Raw genomic sequence first — 18,284 nt, forward strand, 5'->3', positions numbered from 1 at the left:
TGCCATTTGTTTCCTATTAGGGAGATATTGCTTCCCTTCTATTCCTATAGACTGAAAATGGAATGTAAAAAAATCTTTCCAACTAAAGGGGAATTCCCCCCTATCATAGGCTTAAGTGTTTCTATTCAAAGATTTCCTTTCTTTTCATGTTCGGATGGCAATTTGTATTGACATTTGTGATCATGAGAATTAGGAATAGCGAATCTCCCCATTAGGGACACAAGACAGCAATAAAAACAGATCCACCCCCACCGCCCCCCTTTCAAATCTAAACTTAAAGTTTGAATACAGCTGGTAAAGGGTAGCTCATCCTACAATACTTCCAAATAGTAAATAGTGGCCTTTGTCCTAAGTTGTCTTTTTCTTCTTTGAGATAGGGGAGAGATTTTCCTTTATTTCTTATTGTGTCATCAGGAGTCATCACCCATGTGAACTAAAAAAAAAAGTGTTTGGAATTCCATACATGTTCTATACGTTCAGTATCCATACATTGATATTTGGACACGTTCAGTAAAATATAATTTGTGGTTTGCTGAATGATGAGGTTTTTTGCTGTTCTGCAGTTGTGTATAGTTCTCTGGAAGGGATGTGAAATTGGAAAATTCTTGATATTACCCTCCCTTAATCCTCCTGTATTGGAGCACTAATGGGAAAATGAGGGCAATCTGTGGGGGCAAATAAGGTTCAGTTGTAGTGAACGAGAATAGCAGAGCAGATCATAGCATGTAAAGGAATGAGCAAACTAGGGGATGTATTTACCAAGATGAACTTTTGCTGTATTGCAACCTTTCTCAACCTTTTTACCCCAAAGGAACTCTTACCATACTATTTATGTTTCAGGGAACCCCTGCTAAAATGAATTCATCAGGGGTCCTGCTCATAGCAGGTATCAGAATAACACACTTATATACAGCTGAAAGATCTATAGTGTTGTGTGGTCCCTGACGCCATTTATCAATCTGCCATGATGTATTGATGAGTGACTGAGACGAGTGACCGCTGTTCACTTCTATAGGGGAGAGCACAGTGGGGTGCCGTTCACTTTTCCCCCTTTCCTTTATAGAACAGAGTGGCACTGTGTGTACAGCACTTATTCATTCATCCGTCAGTGAAAACAATCAGGAAAGATAATTATCAGCATTGGTGATCGTATGTGTGTACAAAGCCTAAATCATTTTTTAATTTTCATTCTCTGCTTTTAGTTATTTAAACAAAGTCATCTGTCAGCAGGAAATCAGTTTTCAGCATTCTTATTTCAGTGGTTAGAAACTGGTGACAAGACCTGGGAATAACTTTTGAGAAATTAATCTACTGCTTTGGCATGCAAATTCTTTTTATCCCCTTTGGTATGGAGGGGATTAGTTCATGTTCCCTAATGCATAGCTCACATTTCACATGTAGCTGCCTCCAGTGATCCTGCTGAAAATAACTGAAAGTAGAACACCGTCATGTGACATTGTTGCGTGCAATCTTTAGGTCCACATGGTGTGAGCTGGACATCATACATAACACTTTATGGTCACACGTTTATCCTGTAATACAGCGAGAAACAGTCAGATTCCTCCTGAAAATGTGGAAGCAGAACGGTGCAAATGTGCTGCAGATAATTATAAAACAATACAACCATGAGATATATTCTGATATATTAGCAAATATGGAGAAGTATGGACAACGTGACATATACATCGAAAGATGTACCAAGCTTTTATTCATACAAATTGCATTTAAAGTGGAAGTCTGTCATTTTTTTTCAAATTATTTCTAAATTTAATTCTAAACTTGAGGGCAGACTATTTGGTTCAGAGGTTAGCACTGTGGTTTTGTAGTACTAGGTCCCAGGTTTGAATGTTGGAGAGGAATCTATCTACAAACGTTTTGTATGATTTCCCCATGTTTGCGTGGCTTTCCTTGGGTACTCCGGTTTCCTCCAACATCCCAAAAAAACATCAACATCAGTACGTACATTGCTTGCATTTAAAAAAATAGATTTATTGATGGATTAATATGGAACACATAGCTGTATTATTTTATATATTTTGGCCGAAAAAGTTCAGCTTTAAGGAGTCCAGCGTGCAAGAATCAATGTTATACTTCTATTGTAGTAACTGAAGTCCTACAAAGATGTAACCATGTGTTAGCATGACGCATGTTAGTATGAATACCTGTTGCTGGGATGTCACAGGTGTAGCTGGAAATATATATTCAGGAAGCACAGCTCTCCAATCTGCATGATAACAGCATCCTGTACAACCCCTCCCTTCTACCAGCCTGGCAGCTTAAAGCTTAATCACCTTGGGGAAGTTTAGACACCACGATGGCTGCAAAGAGAAGAAAAAGACGTACGGTGCGCCCAGGGGTAAGAAAATGCAAACTCATGATGCCGGAAATACTATGAATACAGAACATATAGCAATCATAGCAAAATCATAGCAGAATGGAGACTGGAAGGAGATAGAAGGTTAAAATTATACGCCTATGATTTATGAATGCAGATTCACTCACTCACAGATTCATGCAGTCTCAGGTTTCAGGAGAGTGCAAGTGAGGGCACAATTAGAAGACAGGGATATACATTTAACCCCTTGGTAAAGTCACATTAATAATATTATTATTAATAAACAGGATTTATATAGCACCAACATATTGGTCTGCAAATCTTGTCCAATGGCAGACAATAAATAGGGTTAGCAATAAAAGAGCAGTTTTCTGGTTAATAAATGAGGACGATGCACATTATATTGTCTGCCATTGGACAAGATTTACAGACCCGCTCAGAGTTAAATGCTCGTTTTGTCTAGCTCTTGCTAACGGTCGGGATTGTGGCCTGGCCTTCATCATCATCGCTGGTCCTGCATTATACAATATGTGATGTCTAAGAACTCTGCGACTGATAAGTTGGCTTTGGCAAACCTATCCTGTAACTGGGAAAAAGCCCAAAGGCAGGGGGTAATAGGGTAAATATAACTGCTTTTGTTGTTCCCCCAAATAAAGACTTGCGAAATAAGCCCCACTGCAAGGGTCACTTTAAATTTTTTTAGTCATTTATTATACCCAAAATTATCATTTTATTTTACCCAAATTGAAGTCATGAATGTAGGAACTTTACTGCAAATGTGCACAACTTTTGTGTTGCCTTCCTCCGGTGATGAGAGTCTGTGCTCTCCACAGTTCAGTTTCTGCCATTTTCCCTGCAGCATTTTTTCGGCCACAACCTTCTTTTTCTGGAAGTCATTGATGTTGCGAGTGTGTCAGTGTATACTGATTGTGTCTCTGTGCATATGTTTGAGGTTGTATCAATATGGTTCTTATTGTGTCTCTGCAGAAGTGTTTGTGGTGGTGTCAGTACGGCACTGGTTTTGTCTCCATTAAACACGTCTATGGTTGTTTCAGTGAAGCACTGATGTATTCTGCACATATGTTTTTGGTTGTTAGTACAGAATTGATTTATTTTCTGCATGCATGTTTGTGGTTGCAGTGGTACATTACTAGATCTGTTTCTGTGTATTCATTTCTTCTGAATCAGTGGCATATTGTTTTTATTTTTGCTGGAGGAGAGATGCACTATGAGAGCATTTTGTGAATTGTAAGGCAATGATAAACAGGAGTAATGAGACAGACTGTGCAACAGATTTACTGTGCAGGTATCCTAATCTATAAATTCTTCAATCAATGGCACTACAGAGGTACAGAGATTTGACTCATCGTTATTATTTCTATTAATCAGTGTACTGTGAAATGGGAAAATAATGTTTTTATTTCACACGTGGCATTAATATAGGACGCGTGGCATTACGGAGCTGGGAGTCAGATTTTTACAGTTTGTGATACCAGATTGTAATTCTTCCCCTCATTCTCATGGTGATAGCGACATGTTCACTTGGTCATTTTTCAGATTCAGATCTTTGGCCATCTTGCTTGGCCGGACCAGAATGATGCAACTTTTTTAGACACTGAGGAATGCTAAGAATGTACACTAAGCTCTGCAAGATCAAATAAATGTGCATTCTGAAGAAAAATGTGAGGTTATTTTTATTACAGAAAATACATAAGTCTCTTCTAAATAAAGTGCTGCCTATTCGCCATTTATTTCTTTGCGTTCCTCTTTAAACAGAGATTGTGACCGTAATGATGTCTGCATGATAATCAGTGCTATTGAAAATGGACAAAAATGTTCCCCTTTACAATAAATCCAGATCTAGAAAACTAGACAGAATCACAATGAAACATTTCTAGGAGTGTAAGATGTTTGTTTTCCCCAAAGTGTCCCCTATGGCCCTGAGCCCCACCCAGGCCACTAAATACAGCTAATATGTAAGGCACCATCTTCAAAACCACTATCATGCATGCCACCAGTTGTGACAGGTGTATAATAAATAGGATGTTGGGTGAGTTGCTGGGTCATGCAGTTGGGATCAAACCAGAAGCTCATACATATCAGATCATCAGTTCTTGGGTGTTTTTTTATTTTCAATTTAGTCTTCATTCATATAGGGATCAGAGTTAGCACTTCAGTGCTAGGTACCAGGTTCAAATCTCGGCCAGGGCATTATCTGCATGGAGTTTGCAGGTTCTGCTTGTTTGAGTGGGTTTCCTCCGGGTACTCCAGTTTCCTTCCACATTCCAAAAACATGCAGTTAGGTTAATTGGCTTCACCAGAATTGTCCTTAGAGTGTGTTAATGACAATAATAATTTATAATTCTTGTGGATTTTTTTGAGTTCAATAATAATGTTCATTACTGTATGTTAATAACAAAGTTTATAAGCAGAAGCTTGCTTACAATTATCTGTAAGCAAAAGTATTATTATTGAATTCCTAATTATATATGATGTTTTTATTATCCCGACCTGGGGTCTGTTTCCAGATGTGAAATATCATTTGACATTTACTTTAAAAAATGTTAGATGATTTCCCTCTGTTACTAAATGATTGAGATTTCCACAATTAATTTATTTGACACAAGTTTAGATGGTAACTCCCCCCAACCACCCCAGTGATCAGTGGGGTGACAGCCAGGAATAGTGTAAGGGGGCTGTGAATTCAGATTTATATATTCTTATTAATAGGTGTAATACTAGAGAGAATAACTTTAGAGAATAACTGTTTAGTATAATCCCTTAGTGGCTCAAGCCTTTAAAACCGATCAAGTGAAGGATGTTATTTGTTGTTTGAATATTTTTTTTTTACAAATGATTTTATATTTATGTGGTCAATTTAAAAATGTCACATTGTGTGAATTTAAAGAAGGGATTTTAGGGATATTTGATACAGTCGTGTGTATTGTTCAGATGCTATACTGCTATATTTACATTTATGTTCACAGTGGATTTCATGGCTTTCCAACTCAAACAAAAGAAAAGCTGATATTAAAGACGCAGATGGAGAACTTAACTCTGTTCAACACACTACAGAGTCCTTACTGGATGAAAATGAAAGACAAAGGACGTATGTATTTTAATTGTATTTTCTCATATGGCACTTTTTTTAGCAATCAATGACAATCAGAATAAAAAATAAATCTTTAGAAGAAAAATGTCTTAACGGCATTGTTTCAAGTTAGCAGCACCAATTAAAAAGTGACTGCCATACCCTGCTGAAGAAATGATCCTGGACCTCTCTAGGAGGGAAGCACTGCAAGTCTTTACTGATCTGTGTTATCAACATTTTAGCATATTGGCTGATACCACTTACATCTGATGAAATAGCTCAGGACAGTAGGTAAAGCAGGGTGTGTCAGAGATCTGACTACACATAATAATACGGACACCTAACCCAGATATCCATTTTGCCTTAGGCACATTCTTTGAACTAGAATTTGGCAGCCACTCAGACTACGGGCATACATACCAACGCAAGCTGGGTTTTTTACTAGGATGACAATTCATGCACAAAACTAGTTTAATTGAATCCTTACCACTTTAAGCAGACCTAACCCCTTAACATTGAAACCTTTCTGGCTCAAAGTATCAAGAGGTAGATTGTTCCACCAGGTTAGTATTTTAGTGCTCCTGTGTATATTTTTAGGTAGAATTTAATAACCAAATACTTGAAAATTAAACTGACATAAACTTCACAATTTTGTGTCTACTTGACAACAGATCTTGCTCTTAAGGTTCCGGTCCAGTCTGGTCTGGTTACGCTAATGAGACTTCAGGTCACTTATGTGTCCAAAGAATAGGACCTGGATTATACTCATGTTACACGTGGTTGGAATTTACAGAACTTAGTCAACATTTGTTGTAGTGTTTTCCTCTTTCACAATTGTCAATGATCTAAATATCCAATGGTTTACAGATGTAAAGTCCAAAACCCATCTTTTACTTTTCTACCAAGTGGAACTCTATGCACCCATATCACTAGTCATAAGCCACCACACTCGCCTTCTGGAGAATTGTAAGAGGCTTGGGCAAGAATACACATGTTCTCACATACTCCCCCTACCAAACACTGACCCTACACCAGCCTTTATTAACTTATAGTATTTATTCCAGAGCAACCCTTGAAATAATGTTCAGGTCTTGGGGAACTTGGGGTCAGAGGAAATAAAGCCTCATACATTGATGGACACTAAGTAGATGCTATTGTTTCGATTGTCAAATTTCCACCCTTACAGACAACTATGTCTCTTAGGCCTTTGTAGGCACCATCAAATAGGTCAATGAGCCATGGTCCAAGGAACTCCTGGCAAGCTCCAGAGAAAGTTCCACGGAACCCTGATTGAAAATGGTTCTCTAGACTAGTGGTCCCCAACCTTTTGGACTTCACAGACCACTAAATTTACAGACTCCGGACCACGAATGTGTGGGGAGCCGTGTGTCATTCAAAGGGGAAAAAACTTCCCCCAGAGTGACACCATGATACCAGAATCCACCTACTCTCCAGTCCAGAGACACAACCCACCCACAGCCCTGAGCCTGCGATGCATATGGGGGACATGGTCCTTCTCCTAAACCCCACTGGGGGGTGCACCGGCCAGAGCCGTGGACCACCAAAATTTTCTCGTGTACCATAAGAAGAGACTCCTACATAGCACATAAGACCTGGTTCTATCTACACTAACTTTTACCATTTATTTTATTATAACTTTTTATTTTACGGAGATTTTTATAAAGAAATGAAGAGAATATAGCTATTACATGTTTACTGTTTTACTCTGTTAGTTTTTTTAATTTTTTGCTTTAAATACTACTAATAAATTTGAGTTTTATTTCCGAAAGAGAGGAAAATGAAAAAGAGAAGAAGAAGGAGGTAATGGTTGGCCCAATCAGCATTGTAAGTAATAATTATTTTTACTAAAAATATATATTATTACATTAGAAATGTTTTAGTTGATTATGGTTCTTTCAAAGATGGAGGAATTGTTTGAACTGACAGAGAGATCGCCTGCTGATACGAATCCTTCTCCCTCCAATCCCCATCCTTTCTATTCTAATCTAATCTATTTTCTTCATGTTTCAGGATCATTAGTTGGTATTCATATTTATTATTGACGCAATTTAGAGATTCATTTTTTAAACATAAATAAAAAGGATATTTACTTAAGAAAATCATGTTATAGGCACCAACACGCAAACAAATGATCCTAAGGGTAACAAAAACTTTTCTTTTAGTTTTGGAGTTCTATAAGAATGTAGAAAAAAATGGTAAATATCTAAAACACAAAATGGTATATCTCAGCTAGTAAGACCATTTTTATATGTTTATTGATTTTTTGGCATTTTTGTTACTTTATTCAGTTTCGCTATGCAGACAGCCTGGATGTTTTCTTCATGGTTATAGGATCCCTTGGAGCACTTGGAAATGGAATTTGCATTCCTGTAATGCACATTGTTTTTGGTGAAATGACTGACAGTATGATTTGCCATAACTCATCCTTACAGAATTCATGTAAGTTAATGTTATATTTAGCATTATATGTGGCATATTTGTCTTCTGATAGGAAGATGTTGGATGTTTCGACTCATCTACATTTGCATAGACTAGATTTTGCATAGACTAGGTTACCACCTCTGTGGTTCTGGACTAAATGGCCTAGTTCTTGTAATGTCTGCCTGGTTTTCTGACCCTTATGAGGATTTTTACTAGACAATAGTTTTCTGCAATTACAGGAGCACTTAAAAAGTGTCTGTAGTAGGTACTGATGTGTGCTTTGCTATAGATTGGGCAGATACTACATAGACAGCCTACAGGAAGTGAGATGTAATTCTAATCAATAAGGAGTTCTTTGGCCACAGTAGGAAAGTCCAAACATTTTTTTTTGTTTGTTTTTATTCTTCTGAACAAAATTTTTTACCACTGTTTGTACAATGACATGTATAGTTTAAAAGGCTGACCAAAAGGGAAACTGGTTAAAAAAGCCGTTGGCTGTATTATTATTATTATTATTATTATTATTATGAATAAACAAGATTTATATAGCGCCAACATATTACGCAGCGCTGTACATTAAATAGGGATTGCAAATGACAGACTAATGCAGACAGTGATACAGGAGGAGAGGACCCTGCCCCGAAGAGCTTACAATCTAGTAGGTGGGGGAATTTCACACACAATAGGATGGGAGATATGTAGTGCTGGGAAGTAGTAAGGGTTTCAAAAGACAGAAGAAGATGGGTAGGCAAGTTTGAAAAAATGGGTTTTGAGCGCTCTTTTAAATGAGCAGAAAGTAGGAGCAAGCCGGATAGGACGAGGAAGACCATTCCAGAGAGTTGGGGCAGCTCTAGAGAAGTCTTGTAACCGTGCGTGTGATGAGGTTATGAGTAAGAAAGTCATTAGTAGGTCATTGGAGGAGCGGAAAGAGCGGCTGGGAGAGTATTTTTTAACCATGTCAGAAATGTAAGTAGGACAATAACTGTGTAGGGATTTGAAGGCAAAGCACAGGAGCTTGAATTTGATTCTAAGGTGAAATGGAAGCCAATGGAGAGAACTACAAAGAGATGCAGCGGAAGAGGAGCGGAGGGAAGGATGGATGAGTCTGGCTGCAGCATTCATGATAGATTGTAGAGGAGAGAGTCGGGTTAGTGGAATACCAGAGAGAAGGATGTTACAGTAGTCCAGACGAGAGATGATTAGAGCATGTACAAGGAGTTTGGTGGTCTCAGGGGACAGGTAGGAGCGGATTTTGGAGATGTTGCGTAGGTGAAAGTGACAGGACCTGGAAATGTTCTGAATATGGGGGGTGAATGAGAGGGCCGAGTCAAAGGTGACACCAAGACAACATGCCTGAGGGGAGGGCCGAATAACAGTGTTGTTAACAGTTAGATATATGTCTGGGGGGGATTTGGAATTATTCTGAACTGTTTATAGGTCTGCAGAATAGCTGTCTGGACTCCATCTTGGTGCTTACCTAATTCCATGGCCAGTGGCGGATGTAGATAACAGTGTTTCCTTGTACAGATGGGCTTGAGAACCCCCTTGCTAAACATACTTTGCACCTCCCTATGTCTGCCATGTCCCCCGCTATGGGCCTGGGTTATTACAGCTCTCCAAGGTTGGAGAAGATACACTTTCATCAGTGAATCTGGGTGATCCAGCAAACCTTGAAAGGATCTGGTCCGGGATTGAAAACATTTGCTAGCAAATAGCAAATTACTTTGAAAAACCTGTTCCACATTTGCTAGATCCCCCAGCTTTATTGATTATTATTACACAGTATTTATATAGCACCATTATATTATGCAGCGCTGTACAAAGTCCATAGTCGTGTCACTAACTGTCCCTCAAAGGAGCTCACAATGTGTCATTAACGTAGTTTAAGGTCAATTTATGGGGAAGCCAATTAACCTAACTTCATGTTTTTGGGATGTGGGAGGAAACCGGAATACCTGGAGGAAACCCACGCAGACACCGGGAGAACCTGCAAAATGTAGATAATGTCCTGGCTGGGATTCGAACCTGGTCAAATGGTCCTTTTATTTGACTAATTTATCCTAAATGACTGACTATTACCAATTCTTTATTTTTTAGATCATTTTTTGAGTATAGCTAGAATTCAGTCTGTTAAACATTTGGAATTGTTCACTTACCTGGTCATCACGACTCAATAAAAACCTGAAACTGAACTCCAAGTCTAATATTTATACAGACTCCTATTCAGTTGTGAAATCACTAACTAATTTAACTGCATGTGCTAGCTTTTTACAATGTATATTAGAAGCTGTAACAAGTCAGATAAAGCCCACCTTCTCCACTGGCTAAGGGATCTCCAGCATCAATAAGCCATGTTCTCCCTTGCTATAATATCCCTGCCCCTTGTGTGCCTTGTATTTAATTATGTAGGGTCAGTATGATATGGGTAACTTACCTAGGGCAGTTTGCATGTAAATCCATCAAGAAATTTTTTTATTTGCAAAAATCCCCCCCAAGAGCCATTCCACTGCTTGCATCAGGGCATCTTAAGAGCATTACTAAGGCAAGGTGCTGTAATGTTTTTTAGTAACTAAAAAACAGCTCCCCACTCAACTCCAACTCCCTGCTGGGCCTTCCTAAGAAACCATTATCTGCCCACATTGCATAGCGCAACACAGAGGGACACCCCCATTGATGATTTCATTGCAAAAATTACATTTATCATTTACATGAAGAGGTTTTATTGAAATGTTGATGAGGGAGGAGTAAGGAAGCAGGAAGGGCAAAATATAAGCAGATTAAACTTCAGCTTTGATTGTGTAAACCATGTTCAGCTGTTTGGTTTCTGCAGTTACCCAATAATTTATATTTTCTACTTACAGCTGAATGTGCAAAGTTTAAACCAATAGAAGAACAGATGGCATTGTAAGTTAGAATATGTATTTTCTACTACAAATAAAATATAAGTGTATGAGTATTCCTGTTGTATCTCATTACTTTCCCTTTCCTCTGCTAATTCAGCTACTTTTACTAATCCATGTATGCTTTTTGCCAGCCAGCACCCTTTTGAGCTTGGATGTGATTTTATATGAAACAAGAATCTGCAACAGCACAGGGCTCATTATTATCATTAAAGGAGTCTCTGCTTTCATTATAATCTGGGTACAATGCCAAAGTAATATTGTTTCATATTTCTGATTTACATTAAAACTGAATTCACATGCGTATAAAAGGCAAAATTTATTGCAGCTTCTTATTTTTGAAAATACATAGATACTTATTAATACTTAGGTAAATGTATATTTAATATAATCAGTGTAAGTACCTGAATTTGACTTGGCATTTTGCAATCCTTTGGAAGATAACAGCAATTCTTATCCAAAAGCAATCCATACCGCCAACACTAAGAGCTGACCTTTAGCATTCTTGCTGAACTCTTAAATCCAAGTTGTAAGAGTTGGCAAGCTGGCAAGTTTTTACAAATTTTTATAAAACAAATATTCTACTTCTGGAGTAGGTTTCCTATCCTAAAGTCAGCACCAATGGGATCCGGTCCTAGAGCACCTCTCTTCTTAGTGCCTTCACGTTTTTGCTTCTCCCACCAAAGCCAAATCCATACTCACTAAGAACCAATTTCATATCCTCAGTGGTTCAGTCTTCAAGCCCCAGGCCCAGCCATGTCCCAGGGACTGCCATATATTTATCCACATTTTATCCACATAATTTATGTATCCTCATATTTACATATAATCTTACCTAAAGAGGTGCCAAATATTGTCAAAGGCTCAAAAAGTGACAGTGATAGGATAATGATAGGCTGCTATCTTCCTATGGCCGGGTGCCTCCCCCGCAACACAAAATAGCCATCAGATGCCCATGGTCCAAATTACACTAAGAATAACGTTTTAGGGACCTCGCTATAATAATGGGTGATATCAGTAGTTGCCAAGTGTTCTATTTATAATGTTTGTGCAATAAATGTTTAGAAAGTAGAGAAAGCAGATATGGCATATCATGACACTAGAATTTAAATATCCTTTTGTATCCTCAGGTTTTCCTTGTATTATGCTGGTATAGGTGCTGGAGTTTTGGTGTGTGGATATGTTCAAGTCTCATTTTGGGTTCTTACTGCCGCAAGACAGACCAGAAGAATGAGAAGAACCTTTTTCCACTCAGTATTGTCCAAAGATATTAGCTGGTTTGATGTCACCAAATCAGGAGAACTAAACAGTCGTCTTACAGAGTAGGAGCACAGTCTAAGATTAACCTAACATTATTACACATCTTCAATCCTATTTCATTTGCTAAAAATCATTTAACCCTTGTTTCTCAGAGACATCAATAAAATTAATGATGGGATTGGAGACAAAGTTGGTCATTTTTTGCAAAATTTTTCAACGTTTGTAGCAGGACTAGTCATTGGCTTGGCGAAAGGGTGGCAGCTTGCCCTAGTTTACATGTCAACCAGCCCACTCATGGCATTTTCATCAGCATTTTGTTCTAAGGTAAATGCAACATAGTCAACCTATGAAATAAATAAAGTCCTTTTAAACAGTGTTTTGTATCGCTGAACTGTCAATAACTTTATTGGTAAAGAATGTTTATAGAATTGATCTTTTATGTTTTCTAAGACTGACTATGATATTATTACCATTCCCTGTATACATGTTATTGTTAGTCTATATTCTAGCATTTCTACTGATATTTTTGTGCAGTAGCTGGACATTAATGAATGCATTTAGTAATTATTTAAACTTTCATACAGTGTTGGACAGTTTTTGTTTTCCAGCTTTTATGATATGTAAAAATAGGTAATTTGGTCTTAGACATAGAACTCATATCTGACTTTCTCAGTACTGGTAGTAAGCTGCATGTAAGATAACTGGGTGTAATATGGATGTGGACAGGTGCACAGCAGATGGTATTGTTTGCGTTTTCTCTTCTATTGAATTGTGTTACCGATAAGTAATGGTTTAGCTGTATCATAATTTTAAAATAAATCATATATTAGGATTAGAGATGTCATTAGCTAATGCCCAAAAATAATGTTAGTCAAAGCCATGTTCACATTAATGTTAACTTTATCTTTAGACCTTGTTCAGGTTACAGCTGTTCTAACACTAACAAATGGCCCCCAAAATGACAAATCTAAATGTTTTGAATGATCCAAAAACATGCAGTGACGTTGGCAATTGGCTTCCCCTCAAAATTGACCTTAGACTACATTAATGACGTATGACTATGGTAGGGACATTAGATTGTGAGCTCCTTTGAGGGACAGTTAGTGACATGACTATTAACTTTGTACAGCGCTGCGTAAGATGATGGCACTAAATAATTACTGTATAATACAAAAAAAAAAAAAATGTGCATGGCAGTCTTAACACTGGATAGGACATCCACGGATTGGCTGTTTATTATTTAGCTTGCTTTCCCTGATGGTGTGCACAGTACCCCAACAACACATAGGGTACTGGGAATTTTCCATATCCAATGGGGTATAAACATAGCCTAACATTTATTACCCTATTGTGTATTAAGTATAGAAGAGTACTAGTTTACAGGGTATAACAGGGTCTGTGGTTCTGATACTTTGTTTTTGAAGTAGAAGAAAATCTGTTTCTATTCTAGGCTGAGCTCTCTGTATTACCGTTAAGGGGATCAGTGGGCAAATTTCAAAGCTATTTAAAAAACATCTTTACCAAAGCAATGAAGTATGGCATTTTGCCATCCCCTCTCTTCCCAGAAATTGTATAATCAGCTTAGCATGCATTCTCCTTTGAGGTCTTAAACCTATCAACAAGCTGTAAACTCAAGTACCGATCTACATGTATTATTGTGATTGCTCCTAGCTACTGAAAATGTCCGACAAATAAGTTATTGACTTAATATTTTTTTTCTTACATGTCTTCTCTAAGCTCCTAATGTCTGACCTGTGGCTTGGGCCCCTGGCACTTACTCTTCAGCCCTAAGGGCCCCTGCAGATAGTGGTCACTGTTTTATTTGTCTTGTTTCATCCCCAAACCAGAGAAGAAACATTTTAGAAAAGTTTCAGCTGATTAGGCTTAATTCTATCACGCTATGTTACATTTTTTTGTGCTTCCCATGCCTTGCTTCATTTGATTTGCTTTTTGTAGCTGGATATTTTGTGCAGAATGAATGTATGAATAAACTGCAAATAAATAATTTTTCTATAACATCTTATTAGATGCTGGTATCGCTGACAAGCAAGGAGCTTACTGCATATGCCAAAGCCGGAGCTGTGGCTGAAGAGGTCCTCTCCTCCATACGGACAGTGGTGGCATTTGGTGGACAAGAGAAAGAAATTAAAAGGTGCTTTCCTAGCTTTATCTTATATTGGTGTCCATGTAACTCTACCATATAATGTTTTGTGTATTTCTCATGTTTAGGTACACAAATAATTTAGGAGAGGCCAAGAAACTTGGAATCAAGAAAGCCATTGCTTCTCAGCTGGCCCTTGGATTTGTTTACCTCTTTGTTTATGCTTCCTATGGCCTAGGTTTTTGGTATGGTACCATCCTGATATTAGGAGATCAAGGATATACCATTGGAGATGCATTGGTGGTAAGTGTCACATTTTAATATATTTTACTTTTAAAAGTAAATCAAAATCCCCAAATCTTGCTATAGTAAGTTTTATATAAGGACATCTTGAGTTTCCATGACAGTGTACACTTCATGGCTTTAGAGGTCCCTATATACCTTTTAAGTGTTTATTTATTTTATATTATGAAGAATGCAACTTCTGTGGAAATATCCAGGAATTTCTCCAAGGTTGGTAGGACAAAGTCAGCAGCTTCATAGAGATTTTTTTTTTCTCTGGAGTAAGGATTGTGCAAAATTATGCAAGTTTGCAAAAAATTTGTAAACTCACAGCTAAACTTATTTGCAAAGTCCCACTGACAAGTAGTTGTTTTGTAAATAAGTTTAAAATATAGTCCGACTTTATGCTCCTGCTGACTTTTTAAATATATTACAAAGCCCCTGAACATTGTATTATAGTAATATGTCTTTGCTCTGTACAATTTTTGCTGCAAAAGCTATTTCACTACAATTGCTCCCTTATCTCTTCTTTTTAGTACAAAAACATATACAGTAAGAATTCGGTTTATCACTTACTACACTGCTGAATTATCGTCATTTGGGTGGATACATGACACATTTGTGATGAGATGAATACAAGGGCTGTCATTGTTCATCTGTTTTTGGAAACCTTACTTCCATGGTTGCCTCTGGCATCAATACTTTCTGAGTCAATCACCTGGAACAACAAGGCAGTCTGCAGCCGGTAAACCTGCTGGTTCCCTCTCACAGCACTGCCATGTGCACATGTTCATTTTCCCTTTTTTCCCTTTTTTCTTAGTAAATAGGGTGAAGTTGAACTGACTTCATCCATCCTAACGTCCTAAATCCATTTTTTTTAAAGCAAAATTCTGGCACATTATTGAGTAATCTTTAAAAATAATCATAACAACGCCCCCGAGAAAAGATTTTGTGTTGGAACATCGACAATAGCATTATTTGTTCTGGATTCTGTTTTGTACTTTCTAATAGTTAATTCATGTGGTGTATTTTTCATTGGGTGGAATTATGTTTACATAATTATTTTTCATATCTATAGTACAAATAATAGTTACGCACCGTTCTTGGCAAACATGTCTGAATACAGCAGTCTGACAAGTACAAGATAAAGGCGATAATATAATCAGAGTTTTCTTAATTCAATATATTTACCGACACACAAAGGTCATAAATCAAGTACTAACATGTCAATAAAGAACTATTATTTTTATGAATAATAATACTATCATTATCATATCATTATCGGTTTGTGTTCTTTAACAGGTTTTCTTCAGTGTTGTGATAAGCAGTTATTGCATTGGCCAGGCATTTTCCCACCTTGAAGCCTTTTCTATAGCAAGAGGGGCAGCATATGGTATATTTAAAGTCATTGATCAGGTAATATATTTTAAACTGCATAATTCATACTTGTTTAATAAAATTGGTAGTAGGTTGTCCATGATTTTGTCAACACTGGCTGTATCATATACTATATATAACTAGTTCAAAATACTTGTCAGATCCTGCGGCACTCAGGGCTGAACTGTCCTACGGTGTCCTGTAACAGCACAGAAATGTGTTGCCGTTTGAATCTTCTCCTATTTATTTTTAAACATTGCCCCAGTTAGTACTTCCCACACAAATCAGTGGGGTAAAAGCCTCCTAAATGTGTGACCAGTGGAAAGAATGCCCCACTTAGATTAGTGGCTAAAATACAACTTTCATAGACACCTAAAACATCATTACAGTCATGGAGCTGGCTCTACCAAATGGTAATGGTCCCATATCTATGTAGATATCATCAAATGGAAGGTCAATGTGAGACCACAGTTTGAGGAACACCTAGCAAGCTTTGGAGGAACCCCAGCTGAGAATGGCTGTGTGTAGCTACTTGGCTGTTCATTTGGGGTACTCATAAGGAGTCATAGTAGTACAAAACGGGAATCATCAATTTAAAGGGTTTAACATTAAATGTATGACAATTCATGTATGAAAAAGTAAATTGAATGTGGGCGTAAAATAAAACTTTAATGTAGTTATGTATTGTAATTTGCAAGAATTACATTAAAAATAAAGGCTTATTATTAATAATATTATTCACTCTGATCAAGTCTCTTGCAGTGATATTATGCAGTTAATTAATGCTTGTTACCTCATTCATTGACCCCGACAATAAGCCAGCCTACTCAAATAATGCACCCAAATAGATCTAAAATTGGACCTGCTGCTTTTTTATCACAGCACAGTGCACCAATGAATATGTCTGCAATACAATGGTGCGAAAGAGTCCTAAGTTTACGTTTAGTGAAATTATTTGCACTTTACACAATCCCCACATACATTATTCCTCTACGTACTAAATCTTACACAGGTTTTGAAATTTTATTGTGCTACTCCTTAGGAGCCATAAAGTCTCCTTACGTAAATTTCTCTGCCTCTGTAAAACCTCAATCCATTTACCTGGAAATATTATTGACCATTAGTCCTAATCAATTTTAAAGCTGAAAGTACAATTATCCTTTAAAACAAAATATCAATATTCTGTCTTTTCCTGATGATCCAGCCATCTGCAATTGACAACTTTTCACTGGAAGGATACAGACCAGATATTCTGAAGGCAAATGTGGAATTTAGAAACATTCATTTTTGTTATCCATCGCGTTCAAATGTTCAGGTAAAGCCAAAATGTTTTGTAAACTTTGAACCACGCTATTTTTACAATATATAACTTAAATTTTACAAGTTATAGGAACTTATCTATACAGTGGCTTAAAATTGGAAAAACAAATAACTCATGCTTTCCAAAACTAATGTCTTCTAGGCAAACGTGCTCAGATAGCTCTCAGAGAGAGATTTGTTAACTTTTCCTATAGGTGCAATGAGAGTATTTATGTAGCTGTAAGCTTCCTTTTATTGTATATTTACTGGAAGTACTTTATTTCTTTAATTTGGTAGGTTTTAAAAGGACTTTATAAAGTAATTTTTTTTATTTCTGTTCTCTGAAGGTACTGAAAGGACTCAATTTGACTGTGAAATCTGGGCAAACAGTGGCACTGGTTGGTCAAAGTGGATGTGGCAAAAGCACCACAGTGCAGCTGCTGCAGAGACTGTATGATCCACAAGAAGGAGAGGTAGATATATTGGGCCTGATTTATTAAAGCTTTTCAAGGCTGGAGAGGATACCCTTTCATCAGTGAAGCTGGGTGATCCAGCAAACATGGTATGGGTTTTGTCAAAGTCCAGGAAGTGTATCCTATACAGCCTTCGAGAGCATTAATAAATCAGGCCCATTGCTATATTTCATGGATTCATTAAGAAAAAATCCATTAGCTGAAGCAATCTCATCTACTGCTATTTATTTCTTGCACATTATTTTTCAGATATTGGTTGATGGCCATGATATTCGGTCTCTGAATGTCAGACACTACCGAGAATTAATTGGTGTTGTAAGCCAAGAACCTGTATTGTTTGGAACTAGCATTAAAAATAACATAAGATATGGGCGAGAAGATGTAACTGATGAAGAAATTGAGAAAGCAGCTAAAGAAGCCAATGCCTATGACTTTATTATGGAGCTACCTGATGTAAGTATCTATCAATAAATAAAATTAAACAATATTGTATTGTAAACCAGTGTTTTTTGACCTTTTTAACATAGGGGAGCCTAACTTGCAGGTCTTCAGGGAACCTGTGCTATAGTTACTATAACCATAGCTCACAGTTCATTAGCTTTGTTGTCACTGGGAAGAATACCTATTACATATCGGGAAAGAGTGTGACCCCTACAAATAGCCAGCAAGATCCCTAATGTCAATTAAACTTACTTCAGGGGCAAAAAATGCTCATTGCTCAAGG

The 18,284-nt window shown here is 37.3% G+C and overlaps 1 protein-coding gene and 1 long non-coding RNA gene across 2 annotated transcripts in view; one reads left to right on the plus strand and one right to left on the minus strand.

Annotated features, from left to right (window-relative positions):
- Window positions 1-1,152: 1,152 nt before the first annotated feature.
- On the minus strand, window positions 1,153-2,288 carry LOC140331494 (uncharacterized). Its single transcript, XR_011920941.1, has 2 exons — window positions 2,163-2,288; window positions 1,153-1,532 (listed from the first exon to the last, which is right to left on the minus strand). It is a non-coding gene; the product is annotated as an uncharacterized lncRNA (long non-coding RNA).
- Window positions 2,149-18,284, plus strand: part of LOC140331492 (ATP-binding cassette sub-family B member 5-like) — a 37,011-nt gene continuing 20,875 nt past the window's right edge. The window contains exons 1-13 of the mRNA XM_072412551.1: window positions 2,149-2,356; window positions 5,323-5,444; window positions 7,217-7,271; window positions 7,736-7,886; window positions 10,730-10,772; window positions 11,899-12,090; window positions 12,181-12,352; window positions 14,056-14,180; window positions 14,258-14,432; window positions 15,714-15,827; window positions 16,993-17,103; window positions 17,435-17,560; window positions 17,810-18,013. Coding sequence (XP_072268652.1) covers window positions 2,315-2,356; window positions 5,323-5,444; window positions 7,217-7,271; window positions 7,736-7,886; window positions 10,730-10,772; window positions 11,899-12,090; window positions 12,181-12,352; window positions 14,056-14,180; window positions 14,258-14,432; window positions 15,714-15,827; window positions 16,993-17,103; window positions 17,435-17,560; window positions 17,810-18,013 — 1,632 coding nt within the window. The 5' untranslated portion in view covers window positions 2,149-2,314. The remainder of the gene's footprint in view (window positions 2,357-5,322; window positions 5,445-7,216; window positions 7,272-7,735; window positions 7,887-10,729; window positions 10,773-11,898; window positions 12,091-12,180; window positions 12,353-14,055; window positions 14,181-14,257; window positions 14,433-15,713; window positions 15,828-16,992; window positions 17,104-17,434; window positions 17,561-17,809; window positions 18,014-18,284) is intronic.

This window comes from Pyxicephalus adspersus, chromosome 5 (assembly GCF_032062135.1).
Source record: "Pyxicephalus adspersus chromosome 5, UCB_Pads_2.0, whole genome shotgun sequence".
Lineage (NCBI taxonomy): Eukaryota > Metazoa > Chordata > Amphibia > Anura > Pyxicephalidae > Pyxicephalus > Pyxicephalus adspersus.